This window comes from Gossypium raimondii, chromosome 3 (genome assembly GCF_025698545.1).
Source record: "Gossypium raimondii isolate GPD5lz chromosome 3, ASM2569854v1, whole genome shotgun sequence".
Taxonomy (NCBI): Eukaryota; Viridiplantae; Streptophyta; class Magnoliopsida; order Malvales; family Malvaceae; genus Gossypium; species Gossypium raimondii.
In genome coordinates, this window is record NC_068567.1 from 4,728,446 (window position 1) to 4,743,430 (window position 14,985).

The window sequence follows — 14,985 nt, forward strand, 5'->3', positions numbered from 1 at the left end:
TGTGGGTCATTTTTTATTTAATCGGAAAAATTTAAATAATGTGGTAATTGTAAGGGCCCGATTTTGTCCGGGCCCTAAACAGAAAATAAAAATAAAAATAAAAATTAACAGTCCTAAAGTCCATTTACAAAAAAAAAATCAGGCCCAAACAGCCCAAATCAATAACCTAAAGCCCGATAGCCCCCTAAAGAAAAACTGAACTTTTCAGGAGCGCCAGAAACCCTAGGGTTTCTATTAATTCAGAATAAAGCCTTTTCTATTAAAATATCTTAATACGAAGGGATCGCATTTTAAAATCTCTTCGAATTTTCAATTTTCGAAATTAAGACATCAAGTAATCAATTAGGTACCAATTTTGGGCGTAACGAGGGTGCTAATCCTTCCTCGTGCGTAACCGACTCTCGAAACCATTTCTTGAATTTCGTAGACCAAAAAATCATTATTTTAGTAAATCAAACCTTTTATTAAAGTGATCAAATTACGAGGTGATCCGATCACACCTCATAAAAAGGATTGGTGGCGACTCCCATTTTTGTTTTTAAAAAAAATGAAAAGTCGATTTTAAAAATAGGGTTTCGTTAGTAATTTAATATAGATAGTGTGATGCCACATGTTGAGGGCATGTGTCCACAATCCAAGCTACCGGCCGGACAAACGTATTTCTCCATACTTGGATGCCGTCAAATTTGGAACAGCGGCATTGATTCGGATGTTTGAGTTGATGGTTAACTTAATATCCACCTTGGTTGAGAGATGGCGCTCGAAGACCCACATATTTTATTTTTCATGTCGGGAGTGCACCATCACCCTGGAATATGTTGCATTGCAACTCGAGCTTCCAGTTGAGGATGATGTGCTCACGGGTTAAAGTAAAGTGTTCAAACCTGCAACGCTTTGCTATCAGTTGCTTGGACGTTCGCTCAGTGATGGTGAAGCTAGGTTTACAAGTTTGAAATTTTCCTGGTTAAAAGAAAATTTTGAAACCTTACCAAGTAGTGCCACTGAATGGACAAGATGTGCGCTGCTCAGGCATATATACTGCAACTGATAAGGGGTACTTATGCTGGACAAAAATAATAATAAAGTCCACATGGTGTACTTGCCACTATTTTTTGATTTGCAAGCTGCCCATTCGTATAATTGTGGTTCAACAGTATTAGCAACGTTGTATCGTGACATCTTGAACATGCTCCACATTCACAAACTCAACTGGTTTAGTGTTCATGTTCTAGTCGAGCAATAAAGTGCGATAATTGTATCTATGCCGTCATCATCTATAAGTTTCATCTCGGTATATTTCCATGGATTTGACGAAATTGGAAATTTGTTTCATATAATTGACTTTTATATTCTTATTAAATCTCATTCCTATTTATTGGCGAGATTCAAATATATAACCAACAGTTGTTTGTAAAAGTACTTCCTCAATATTAATGTATACAAAGAATTAATTATTCATCTTCAATACTAAATCTATAAAATAAATTAAAAATAAAAATAGCTTTTATTTAAAGAATATTAGGTCCTTATGAAAAAAATAATTACAAACTTGATTTATTTTAATTTAGTCACTTAATTATTAATTTTTAATTTAATCACTTAATTGTTCAAAATTAAATATTTTAGCCACTATTATTGTTAATTTAGTAAAAACAGTTCAATAACAAATTTATTGGCCTAATATTTTTTCATTATCTAGGGTTGCTTTTTTTTATTGGCCTAATGACAAATTTAGTCTTTCTATGTTTATGCATTCTATCAATTTGATCTTAAATTTATTTTTTAAAATTTCTAATTTTTTTAAAATTAGGACTATAATGATAAATCTTGTAAACATTGAGGGCTAAATTTGTTGAATTTTTATATTTAGAATCGATTGATAGAATGTGTAAATATTGTAGGGCTATATTTGTTATTAGGCCAATAAAACAAAGGCCACATTAGACTTCCGTCAACAACTCAATGAAAAGTGAATAAAATATTTGATTTGAAAAATTGAGTTATTAAAAGCGAAAAAAATTAATAATTGAATGACCAAAATAAAACAAACCGAACACTAATCGACTATTCTTATGCTTTACCATAAAATTAACAATTAAAATTTTAAATATTAATAAAAAATCATGAAAAGTGTAATATATATCAATTTAAGTCTAATATTATAAGTGAATCTCTCCTAAATTATATATCAAGTAATTTGCATTTTATTTTTTATTTTCTTATTATCATTTTGTTCAACTCATAAATATAGGAGTTGATCCTAAACTTGGAATTTAGTTAACCTCCTTTTAGTCTTAAAGAGTGGGAAGAATGGCATTTCTTTATATTTACTCAAACCGATAGAATCACTCTAAGTCTTACGGTCATTTTCATTTTTTTATGCAAAATGAAAATCTTGATTAAAATAGTTTAATTATAATAATGTATATTTTATGAATCTCGGGTTGTGATTTATTAATCGTGTGTTTATCTATCCTAAATAGTGCGGATTTGAATCATTATTATACTAAAAACATATATTTTTCTATTATTTTCATTTATTTGATACTTTTTTTTTTCTTGGACATATTTATTTGATATTTGAAAAATTAGATGTTAATATATACTTCTAATACATCTAAAAGAGGTCTATGTTCTTATATGTGTATATATTTTACACGTATAATATAATTAATGTCGGTACATTGCTAATCACATCCACTACACCAAAACAGACTTTTAGCGGCGTTTTTAGTGGCATTTGGATAAAAAAACACCGCTAAAAATCAATCTTTAGTGGCGCTTCTAAAAAAACCCCGCTAAAGATCGAGTGTTAGTGGCGTTTTTCTAAAAACGCCGCTAAAAATGAGCATTAGCGGCGTTTTCCAAAAAGCGTCGCAAAAGCCTAAGCCCAAGGACGTCGTTTTTGTGAGTTTTTGGGACTTTAGCGGCGTTTTTTCAGAAGCGCCACTAATGCTCAGGGTTTTAGCGGCGTTTTTGAAAAAGCGCCGCTAATGCTTGGGTCTTTAGCGGCGTTTTTGAAGAATCGCCGCTAATGATTGGGTCTTTAGCGGCGTTTTTGAGGAAGCGCCTCTAATGCTTGTGTCTTTAGCGGCGTTTTTGAGGAAGCGCCGCTAATGCTTGGGTCTTTAGCGGCGGTTTTGAGGAAGCGCTGCTAATGCTCAGGGCTTTAGCGGCGTTTTTAGAAAAGCGCCGCAAAAAATATTTTATCTGTCTATTTATTATTTAATTGATTTATTTATATTAATTAAAATTCAAATTATTTTTAATTGAATATTCAAAATCTTCAAAAAAAACAATGACACGTAGAAATAAGTTGAAATAAAAAACATAGAAAAATATTTGTTAAAAATGGAAAAATTAAAATACTATTTTTTAAAGTTTTTCGGGTACATTACTGAGTGTTTTTAATTTACATAGTAAATAATTTCTTATATAATCGTAAAAGAGATAGTATTAATTTTAAAATATTGAATTAATTAGTAACGTATATCCCATTCTACAAAGATATACGAGGATGAATTGTTTAGATTATAGGAGTAACTGATGTTATGGTAAGGATGAAATTTTATTAAGAAAAGAAAAAGAAATTCAGTGGTGCAGCAAACGTCAAGCATGGATTGTACATTTTATGCTCTTTATCTTATCGTTTGTGCATATTTTAATTCTCTCATTCTTCAAATAGTTTAAATTTGCATGAAAATACGTGAACATATTATCAGAATTGTGTGCAAAGCAGTTATAATTTCTATAGTGCTATCAAATTGTGTTGCATGAAAATAAGAAAGTTTTTTTTTTCTTTAATACAAAATTAGCTTTTGTTGTCTTTTTAATATCCAGACTTGGCGTTAGGGTTTCTACTTTCGGTTCATCGATTCTATGATACACTATTTTATATTAATCATATCTCCTCCTTCGTTTTCTCCATTACTAATTGGAAGGAATTCTATCAATTGATCGGTCATTTTGCATGTAATATTTTTTAAAATTTATTCCTTAATTACATTTTTAAAATTAAGCTTTTATAGTTTTACGTTTGATTAACGTGATTAAAATTATGGTTCTCATCGTGAATACTTCCTTCATCGTATTTTACTTTGATTCTGATTTCATGTAAATTTGTGTTACTTTATTTGCGAGTTAATAGCTTTCCACTATGGGGTTTAAAAGGTTTATAAATGTTTGATGGATATTTCCCTGGTATTTCTTTTACTCATTTTAATCCCATGCTATAATTGATTTATGTATGTGTATAACATAAAGCGTGGTGATTTGGAAAAGAAATGTAACAAACATGCGGTGCAAGTATATTTTCTTACACCCTCGCACATGTTGATTCACAATTCTAAAAGTTGTTGCTATCGAGAACTCTAAAGATGTAGACGCATTGCGGAGATTGTTCTGTCGAGATTACGCCTTACCTATCTAAACGAACCGTGGTGGTAGTTCTTCCTCATGGAATAGGAGCCCTCTGTGCAAGCAAATGAAGGTAGCTTTTTTATGATTTAGTTGTAGACTTGTTTTTTTCGCATTGTGCTTTGGCGGTTTGCAAGTTTGTGGAATAATTAGTTGTTATCTCTGTATGTTCTGTATTGTGGTTTGAATGTAATCGCCTTGCATATTGGAGCTTATGCATTGATCTATTCACTGTTTAATGTCATGCATATATTGTTCATTGAACTTGCACAAGTAAAGCAAGTAGCACATCATCTTGCACTTCATTTTCATTAACATAATGCATAAAATTTTAGGGAGTTCGGATGTCCATCCTATAGTCACCATTGTGTATTAAAGTTTATTGTTTCAGTGTACTAATGTTAGAGCCAGAAATTTGCCCACCTGCTTCATTTTTCCACAATAAGGTAATAATTCAAACTGTTTCCTTGTTGTGGGAAACTGAAATTGCTTGATACTGGCATCATTTAGTATATAAGTCTCCTTCTCGGCACAAAAGGTCTCACAGGGATCATTCTTTGGAAAGAGAGAATCGTTCTAGCCATACGAAGTCTCCAAAACATGCTAGTTCACGTTCTCCTTCCCCCAGGACAAAGAGGTTGAGGAGCCCACAGGCTGAAAGGGAAGTTGAGAAAGTGGAGAGGGAGTATGAGAGAAATCATAGCAGGGGTAGTGAGAAGAGTACACATAAGGAAATTGAACATACTCATCTCAGACATGCCTTCATACCCATATCTGACATGTCTTTATACTGACACCTAACACTCATACCTAAGTCCGAGTAACATGGTTCTTTTCTTTTTCAAGTTATAATTTGTTTAACAATAGGTTCTTTGTTTTCTTAAGCTGGGATGATGAAGATGATTCTGTTGCCAAGATGAAGGCAGCTAAGGAAGCCTTGGAAGCAAAACAAAAAGTAACAAATAGCTTGTCTGCTTCCTGTTCTTTTTATTTATTTATCATGTTTTATAATTTTGTGACAAATTGTTCTTGATACTCAAGATATTTATGCAAAATTACCCTATGATTCTATTGTATTTATCTTGCATGGTCGCACCATGTATTTCTTAACTAGTTTGATAAATTTTATGTGTGGTGTTTAATTTTTCGTTATTGTCTGTGTAACTTGCGGCAAAAACCTACATTTGAGCTATCTTTCCATTGTTTATTTTAGTTTTGATTCTAAATTTTATTTTTACTTTAATATTTACGACAACTTGAGTTCTAACTTTTGAATTTTAATTGTGTTATTAATTTATTATTTTAAATTCTAAAACTAAATTCATTAATTTTTATATTTAGTTTTAAAGTTAAAATTTTCATAGAAAATTTAATTTACATAATATTTTTATTTATCCTTAAAAATATATTTAAAGTTCAAATTTTAAAAATAAAACATAATATAATATTTATCATAAAAATAAATATTATTTGATTAAAATAATTTTTTTAAAGATTATGTTTTAGCGGCGTTTGTGGGAAAAGCGCCGCTAAAGGTTGTGGTCTTTAGCGGCGTTTGTGGGAAAAGCGCCGCTAAAGGTCATGGTCTATAGCGACGTTTGTGATAAAAGCGCCGCTAAAGGTCTTGGTCTTTAGCGGTGTTTTTGGGAAAACGCCGCTAAAGGTCTTGGTCTCTGGCGGCGTTTTTGGGAAAAGCGCCGCTAAAGGTCATGGTCTTTAGCGGCGTTTGTGGGAAAAGCGCCGCTAAAGGACTTGGTCTTTAGCGGTATTTTTTTTTCTAAAAACGCCGCTAAAGTTAGAGACGCGTTCTTTAGCGGCATTTTTTCCGGCGCTTCTCAGAGCGCTGCTAAAGGCCTAAAAAAGCGCCGCTAAAAGCTTATTTTGGTGTAGTGATCATTAGTTCAGTGGTAAATTTGGGTTTCAAGTTGATTGACTTGATGTTCATAATTCGATTTGTAAATCTTTTCTCCTTCTTCATTATAATGTAATTGTTCACTTGTATAAAAAATATATGCATGTAAGTTAATTAATGTAGTGTGATTCTTATAATCACTCTCTCTATTAGTTATTTTGTTATTATAATACATGAATACATGTGTATATTTATAAATATATATATGTATATATTTATGTTTACTAAGAGATTAAGAAAGTAGTAAGAGTATTATGTTGTAAGTATAAGAAACTGGATTCAATCTTAAATAATTCTATTCCCTTCTTCGAGTGGGATCATTATAAAAATAAAACCTAATAATGGATAATTAATGAAGTTTGCAATTATTTGAAAATATAAGTGTAAAACTAATATTTCAAAAATTAAAAAGAAAAGTGTTGATAAGGAAAAAAGTTTAAAGAATTCCTTCTGTAAACAACTTCTTGATAGCTTCAAAAATTGGCAAGAATAACTAGCACAAATAAAACTATAAAACCATAGATTAAACCTCCCCAAATGCATGATTTTGTTTCCTTAACCAAATACTTCAAAAAATTTGAGAACATTAAAAAAAAAAAAGTGAGAGAAAGAGAGATGGATATGGAGATAGGATCACAACACTTTGGGCACCAACATCCGGTGGTGTTCAAAGATGTGTTGAGTGATCAAACTAAAGAAGCTATTTGCTTAAGGTGCGGGGAGATGGTGTTCGGTTCAAGCTTTAGTTGCATGGAATGCGAGTTTTACCTTCACAAGAAATGTGCTGAGGCACCTTCGAAGATTGATCACCCTTTTCATCGTAACCACCCTCTGGTTCTCTTACCGGAGCCATCATACAAGGGATGCCTCTGCCATTTTTGCGGCAAAACTTGTGAGAAGTCTGTTTATCATTGTTCTTGTAAATTAGACTTCCATATCAAATGTGCTTTATTTCCCCTTAACATGGCTGAAAAGAAACTTGAAGAGCTTAAACACATAACTATCAAAGTTCCATTGCTCTTCACTGAAGATGATAATAAGGAACTTGAAAAGCTTGACTGTTTTATGTGTTGGGAGCCATTATTAGAATCTATGTACTTTTCTCTTGATTGCGGGTTCAACCTACATAAGAAATGTGTTGAATTGCCTCATGAAATCAAGTACCCTTTTCACAAGAGACATCCTTTGATTTTGCAGTTTAATGTTGATCATTTCTCTTGCAAAATATGTCTCCAAAAGCCATCTGGAAAGGGATTTGTCTATTCTTGTTCACCTTGTAGATTTGCCGTTCATATCAAATGCGCAGAGTTTCCTCCTATACTCAATCTCCCATGCCACCGTAACCATCCACTTTTTCTACATGTCAAAAGGGAAGGTCGCTCTTGCCACGCATGTAGAGAAAATCCTTCTTTTATGACATGCGAAGAAACCCAACAAAATAAGTTTTATCGTTGTTCATCTTGCACCTTCGGCCTTCATTTAGAGTGTGCTTTACCACCTCTCACCATTAAAGAACAAATTCATAAGCACCCTTTCTCTTTGTTTTGGAGACAAGTCTCATTCATTTGTGATGCATGTGGTCTCGAGGGAAAGTTTGTTTCCTATATATGTTCTACATGCAACCTTTTAGTCCATAAAAAATGCATTTCCCTACCACCCATAATCAGAATCCCACGACATAAACACCCAATTTTTCACAAATATTTTCTTCAAGGTCATCAATTTAAGGATTGTGATTGTAGACTTTGTGATTGTCGGGTGGAAATAGAGTATGGGAGTTACTCTTGCTTCAATTGCAAGTTTGTCGTCCATGTGAAATGTGCTTTAGAGAAAAAGGGTTGGTACAAGGAAGTTGACCCAAAAGATATAGATAGGAAGTTGGCAATAGTTCCCAAAATGTCTACTAACCCCATCGATTGTGTCATTGAGAAAAATGACGATGGAGAAATGACAAAAATAAAACATTTCAGCCATAAGCATAATCTAATATTAAGCAAAAACCTCATTGAGGAACATTGTGATGGGGCCAGTCTCATGGATAAATATTGTGATGGGTGTGTGCTACCCATCTCGAATCCATTTTATTATTGCTCAGAATGTGATTTCCTTCTCCACAAATCTTGTGCTAAATCGCCTAAGCAGGAACAGTTGTGGTTTCATATATGTCAAAGGTTCCTCATCCTTCTTGTGGGCTGCATTTTCAGATGTGACCTTTGTCAAAGTGAGAGCAACGGCTTTTCCTATATGTGCAAGAAATGTGATGTTCATTATTGCCTTTATTGTGCAACAAGGAACTACAGAATCAAGCATCAAGCGCATAAGCACCGACTTTTCTTTGATCGTAATCATAAAGGACGATGCTCTGCTTGCAATGTTTCTGTACGTGGTCTCTTCAAATGTAAGAGTTGTGGCGCTTTCAATTTACATGTCGATTGTTTAAGACTACCACTCACAGCTTGGCATAAGTGTGACGAACATCGACTTGCACTCACTTATAAAGAGGTTAATAAGTACTCAGAATATCAATTCTGTGACATTTGTGAAAAAAAAAGAGACTCAAGGAAGTGGTTTTATCATTGTGCAACTTGTGATATTTCAGCTCATTCTTATTGTGCTCTCGGAAGGTATCCATTTATCAAACCAGGAAGCATTTACAATGAATTAAAGGATCACCCACATCCTCTAACTTTTGCAAGGAAGATTTTTTCTGGTCCTAGATGCCACAAATGTTTTCAACCATGTCGAGATTTGGTTCTTGAATGTGCAGATTCTTCATGTGATTATGTTGTGCATTGGGACTGTGTAAAGCCCGCTTACCTTCGTAGCGAAAAAACTGCACGTCCTAAAACTGAAACAGGTGAAATCGTTGAAGATACCTCGGAAGGCTCGTCTTGCATAATCTTGGTACAGTCCTTTGCTAATTTCTCATTCCAATATTTTTTGCTTCTCTAATTTAATATGATCCTTTCAAATACTTACGATTGAAAACTTTCCTATAACATATTTTTCTCCTTTCTTCCTTCCCTATAATTTTTTTTTTAATTATGAAGTTCTTATCTGTTTATCAAGGTCATGGACATTTCCATGTATTAATCTGATTTATTGGAAAATTGTACAGTGAAGAAGAAGAAGAAGAAGAAGAAGAAGAAGAAGAAGAAGAAGAAGAAGAAGATTTATAATGTTTATTAAATGTCATAATTATTGTAATGCATATATTGTGTGTCCATTCGTGGATTCATACAATTTATTAATAATGCCTGTGGGGAAGTTGTTGCTGCCCCTTCTATGTTCTGTTGTGATTAAAGTTGAATTTAGTTTGTAAAATATTTGACAAAATAAAAGTATAGTTGGACTTGGATACTATGTCTTTCAGTCAAATACTTTGAAGTAATTTGATAAGCTTGAAAGGTTTTTTTTTTTTTTTTTGGTGATTGAAGTGCTATTTTTTAGAGATAAATATCAGATTTATTTAAGAGAGTGTTTTGGAACTATTAAAAGATAGATATATAGAAGAATTTACTTAATAAATACTCAAAGATAATTAACGAGATAATTTCAGCTACTAAATACAAGTTTAAAGCCTATCAATATACTGTTGTTGATTACATTGGGGAGCATATAAATAGGCTATTGATCAACACTATTCTTCAGTCCTGTGGGGTGTCTTTGACACGCTCTTGTGTTGGGATTTTTATAATTGGGGTCAGTATTGGAGTTACAATTACTTTTTTTGTATAATGATAAATTGGGTTTAAGCCAATAGGTGATCCGAATAATTGATGAATAAAATCATTTTCTAATCAAGACTTTACAAATGTAGGATAAGAGAATCCGAATTGCGTTAACAAATATCATTTGTCGATTCTCTCTTATCTTTTTGGCTCACTTGTATTTTAAATTTATTTTGCAAACTCTCTTAATTTTACCTATATATTTTTCCATCAGAAGTTAGAACAAAATTATTTTTTGAACGATTGTAAATCAAATTTTATTATTCCACCAATAGTATGTACATCAATGCTCAAAACGTAGTGTTCAATACACATTCCTCACTTTCATGTCAATTGTTATATCAGCAATCAATCAACTTATAGATCCAACTTAAAAATAATTTTAAAATTATATTTATCTTTATTTAGTTTTAAAATTATTTATTAATTTACTGATGATATGTGATATGGAACCCCAATATTTAAACTCCCACTTTGATTTTTGAATTACTTAAATTCAAGTATAAATTAAGAATCTCTTTGAACCTTAAAAAATTAATACTTGGCTAAATTTTATTAATTCTCAATAAAAATTAAAATACAAAAGGTATGATGGAAAAATTAATTTTAATGTTTATATTTTTATTAATTTGATTTTATTTTTTAATTAAATTTAATCATCATCTTTTAAATATATTTGAATTTGATCATTAATTTTTTTAAAGTTCAATTTTTTAAACAAAATTGTTTAAAATATTAAATTTATAAATATGTCAATCCGTATGATAATTCACATTTATTTCATGCTAATTATTATTATTTTTAAAATTTTGAATATTATATTTTAAAATTTTTAAAATATTTGTTGATGTGGCATATAAGACAATTAGTACTATATTAGTATGAAGTACATGTAGACTATTGGGTTGTCAAGCCAACTTTGTTCAAAAATTATTATTTTAGTTAATTTTTTATTTAAAAAAGATTTGATTCTTTTAACGGAATTGACAAAAGATGTAAACACTGAAGATTAAATTTATCTTTATGTCTATTCTATATATAGACTTTGGGTATTTTTCTCAATTGCTTTCAAAAGCATTTTGAAGTTAAAAGTGTTTTAAGAGGCAAAAGTAATGCAAAATATATAATATTTATAAATAATTAATATTTTGACAGCAATACTATATATATTTTGACAGCAATTTTCATTAGATTATGGTACCTATTTTTAAGAGAAGTGGTGTTAAGATAACTTTTCGATCATCAAAGTTGAAAGAGTAACAATTTAAGAACTTATAATCATTCTCTTATTGAAAAGAGATAGAAATAATGTGGAATCATAATCTCATATAATTGATGAGAAATTTTTATTGGCATCAATTGGGTAATAGTTACGTGTTAAAATGCTATTCTAGATATTTTTTAAGCCCCCTATTTCTTATTTTCTATTAACACGTGTCTGCTCCATGTTGAATAAAATCTAATATAATCTAGATTTTGCAAAATGTGCCACAATCAATTTTTTACCCTTAATCATATTGATTATCAAGCTTACCAGTTTTTACCAATCCAAAATGTGCTCCGTAGAGAAACGTGGAAACCTTTTCATCCTCACCCCTCGTTGGCCAAAACATCGAGAACAGGCTCAACCCCGAGGTCTTGAGCTCCATCATCTCAGCACTTTCACGAGCCAAGGCTGAGTCAACCCGTGGTTCAGCTCTGATCACTGTGTCAAGCATCATTTTATGTTTATTTTAGTTGTATATAAAATAATTTTTCATATTTTATTTGGGTGAGTATTTGACAAGCCAATATGTCACAAGTAAATCTAGGATGATGCAACAAGTATGGATGGACAAGCTGTTTCAAACAAAAGCAAGCCCATCGTAGACCATGCTATTCCACTTGCAAGGCATTGATGTGACACATTACAATCCTTTGTATAGGCCATCACTCCCATTTGTGTGAATCCATATCCTCAAACCCCAAATTCTATATTTTATTATTTCAAATTCTTTGCTATATTTCTAACCCCAAAACCCGAATAAACAGCAATAAGAATAGGATAGATCCGAATCCAAAACTTTCAAAACCCGATACATGTTCTTTAATTTACAACATTTAGTTTAAAATGAATATTTTATTTCTTAAAATATTTTTAACATTAATATTAAATACTTAAATATTAATCAAATTTTTCTAAAATAATTTTTGTATCACCTTTTAAAAGCAACAAGAAGCTAGCCTTTAAGTTATGTGAAAAATAAGAAAACGATCCTTCTTCTTTTTTCTCTAAGCAATTAACTTAATCATGACCCTAATTAATATATCCTGAAAATATCATGCTTATGTCAATTAATTAATTCCAATTATTCTTCCATATTAAAAAAATAGGAGGACATAGAATTAAGTTTAATATTATCCAATAATGGTTTAATTTTTATTAGCATCAATTGAGTAATAGTCATGTGTTAAAATACTATTCTTGATTTTTTTTAAGCCCCTGTTTTTTATTTTCTATTAACACTTGTCTGGTCCATATTGAATAAAATCTAATAAAATCTAGATTTTGAAAAATGTGCCACAATCATATTTTTTACCCTTAGTCATATTGATTATCAAGCTTACCATTTTTGTACGAATCCAAAATGTGCTCCTTAGAGAAACGTGGAAACCTTTTCATCCTCACCCTCACTGGCAAAAACGTCGTGCACAGGCTCAACCCCGAGGTCTTGAGCTCCATCATCTCAGCACTTTCACGAGCCAAGGCTGAGTCAACCCGTGGTTCAGCTCTTGTCACTGTGTCGCATGGCAAGTTCTTCTGTAATGGCTTCGACCTAGATTGGGTCAATGCCACCGGTTCCAAACAAGAAGCCCAACAACGCTTCGATTACTCGCTCGACTGCCTCACGCAGCTCGTCCAAGCCTTCATCTCCCTCCCCATGCCAACTGTCGCCGCCGTCAATGGTCATGCCGCTGCTGCCGGCGTGGTAATCCCCCTCTGTCATGACTACGTGGTCATGAGACGTGACAGAGGTGTGCTTTACGTGAACGATTTGGAAATGGGGCTTAAGATTCCTGAACTGTACATGGCATTTTTTAGGGCCAAAACTTCGGGGTGGGCGCTACGTGATTTGGTGTTGCGTGGGTTGAAGATAAAGGGAGAGGAGTTGCTGAAAATGGGGATAGTGGACGCCGTTTACGACGGCGAGGAAGGAGTTACAAATGCCGGAATGAAGATGGCCGATAATTTGGCCAGAAGGAAATGGGATGGTGAAGTTTACGCTGAAATTAGAAAAGGGTTGTATTCTGAATTTTGTGGAATGCTGGGAATAGCTTCCAAAGCTATTGGAACCCCAAAACTTTGATTAACATGTTAGTGCATAAAATTAACAAGGGAAGGAAGTGGTGGTTTGGAGGGCGGATCACCCTTAGCCATATAGGTGAAGAGAGAGAGAGAGTGCCCCCAATGACCCCACCCATGATCAAATGTGATTACTAGTGTGGGCCAAAGCCTCTTGGCGTAGCCACTGCTTAACGGTGTGGAAGGTAAGTTTCCTTAAGATTATTTCATCATATTCACTTTTAGAATTTCTTTTTTATATTTCGATTTGAATATATCTGGGAGTATTTTATGAAAAATTAGTTTATATGTTTGTTTGTGTAAGTTTTAAATTTTACAAGTAGATTTAAAAGTAATGTTGTTTAAACTTGATTAGATCAGATTTATCAGGAATTGATTGAGATATCCGTTCGAAAAGAGGTTTTGAATTGGTTGATACGAAAATCGGTATGAACCAATTAATCAAGGTAAAAAATTAGTTGAACCGATTGAATTGAATTTTTAATCAGACCAATAAAATTAGTCAAACTCGTTGGACCGATGAATTGGTAGCCTCTAACCGATTAGACCACAGATTCAATTTAAAAAATATTTGTTGAAAAAGCTATACATGACCATAAAGTATGGTAAAGAAAAATAAAACCCATATTTAAAAAAAATTGGGAAACACGTCACCCGTTTAATATTACTTTCGGAATCTAAAAATTTTATTAGTCATATATAAACTAATTATTCAGATTTTATTTAGGTGAGTATTTTGCATACTGGTCGTGCACTTTTTTAACTCTACAAACAAATCTAGGATGATGTCTGTCGAAACCGTTTTTTGAAAATAAAATTTTAGTTGTCGACTTTTAAAAATAAAACTGGAGTCGCTACCGATCTTTTATTAAGGTGTGACCGGCCCACCTTAAAAATTATTTTGGTCTGCGAATTTTGAAAATAGGTTCGGGAGTCAGTTACGCACGAGGAAGGGTTAGCACCCTCGTAACGCCCAAAAATCGGTATCAAATTGCCTATTTAATGTCTTAGTGTCGCAAGTTAAAAAAAGATTTTAAAATAAGCTTGAATGATGAAATTTGTAAAAGGATAATCAATTGTTCAAGTCATGTAAAGGAATCGAGTCCCAATACGTTAGGGTACAATTCCTCATAATCCCCAAACTTGAATATCACTTTTATTTTATACGAAAAATCTTCATTTCGAGAAAGTAACATGCCACACCCAATACGTTAGGGCACAACAAGTTAAGTTCCCAAAAATGATTTTTATGCATTTTGAATAAAAAATATTCTCGGTCATTTAAGATTGACAAAGAAAACCGGAACCCAATACGTTAGGGCTCAATTTCCCTCGAAAATCCCAAACTTTCAATAATGCTTTTATTCAAAAAGAAAAAACCTTTAAGTCAAGAAGATAACTTTGATGAATGGTAAAAACTAAAATATATTTTCAAAAAGGGTATGTTAAAAAAAATAATGTACAATATGATACAGATACTTCAATTTAACATATACATGTATGAGTATACATATAAAAAGAAGGAATGAATTATACCAATAGAAAACTAATGAAAAATGCATGTATATGTATTTGAAAATCGT

At 32.2% G+C, this 14,985-nt stretch overlaps 2 protein-coding genes across 2 annotated transcripts; both read left to right on the forward strand.

Annotated features, from left to right (window-relative positions):
* The first annotated feature begins 6,923 nt into the window (after positions 1–6,923).
* LOC105796710 (uncharacterized) lies at positions 6,924–9,597 on the forward strand. The gene is made up of 2 exons (XM_012626501.2): positions 6,924–9,232; positions 9,447–9,597. The coding sequence occupies exons 1-2, from the start codon at positions 6,944–6,946 to the stop codon at positions 9,447–9,449; spliced, it is 2,292 nt and encodes a 763-aa protein (XP_012481955.1). The 5' UTR covers positions 6,924–6,943; the 3' UTR covers positions 9,450–9,597.
* Positions 9,598–12,625: 3,028 nt separating this feature from the next.
* Positions 12,626–13,690, forward strand: LOC105796713 (enoyl-CoA delta isomerase 2, peroxisomal). The gene has a single exon (XM_012626504.2). It carries the CDS (start codon positions 12,687–12,689, stop codon positions 13,404–13,406), a length of 720 nt encoding a protein of 239 aa, XP_012481958.1. The 5' UTR covers positions 12,626–12,686; the 3' UTR covers positions 13,407–13,690.
* The last annotated feature ends 1,295 nt before the right edge of the window (positions 13,691–14,985 follow it).

Coding starts and splice junctions, on each gene's coding strand:
- LOC105796710 (XM_012626501.2), top strand. CDS start 6,944: ATGGATATGGAGATAGGATCACAACACTTTGGGCACCAACATCCGGTG.
- LOC105796713 (XM_012626504.2), top strand. CDS start 12,687: ATGTGCTCCTTAGAGAAACGTGGAAACCTTTTCATCCTCACCCTCACT.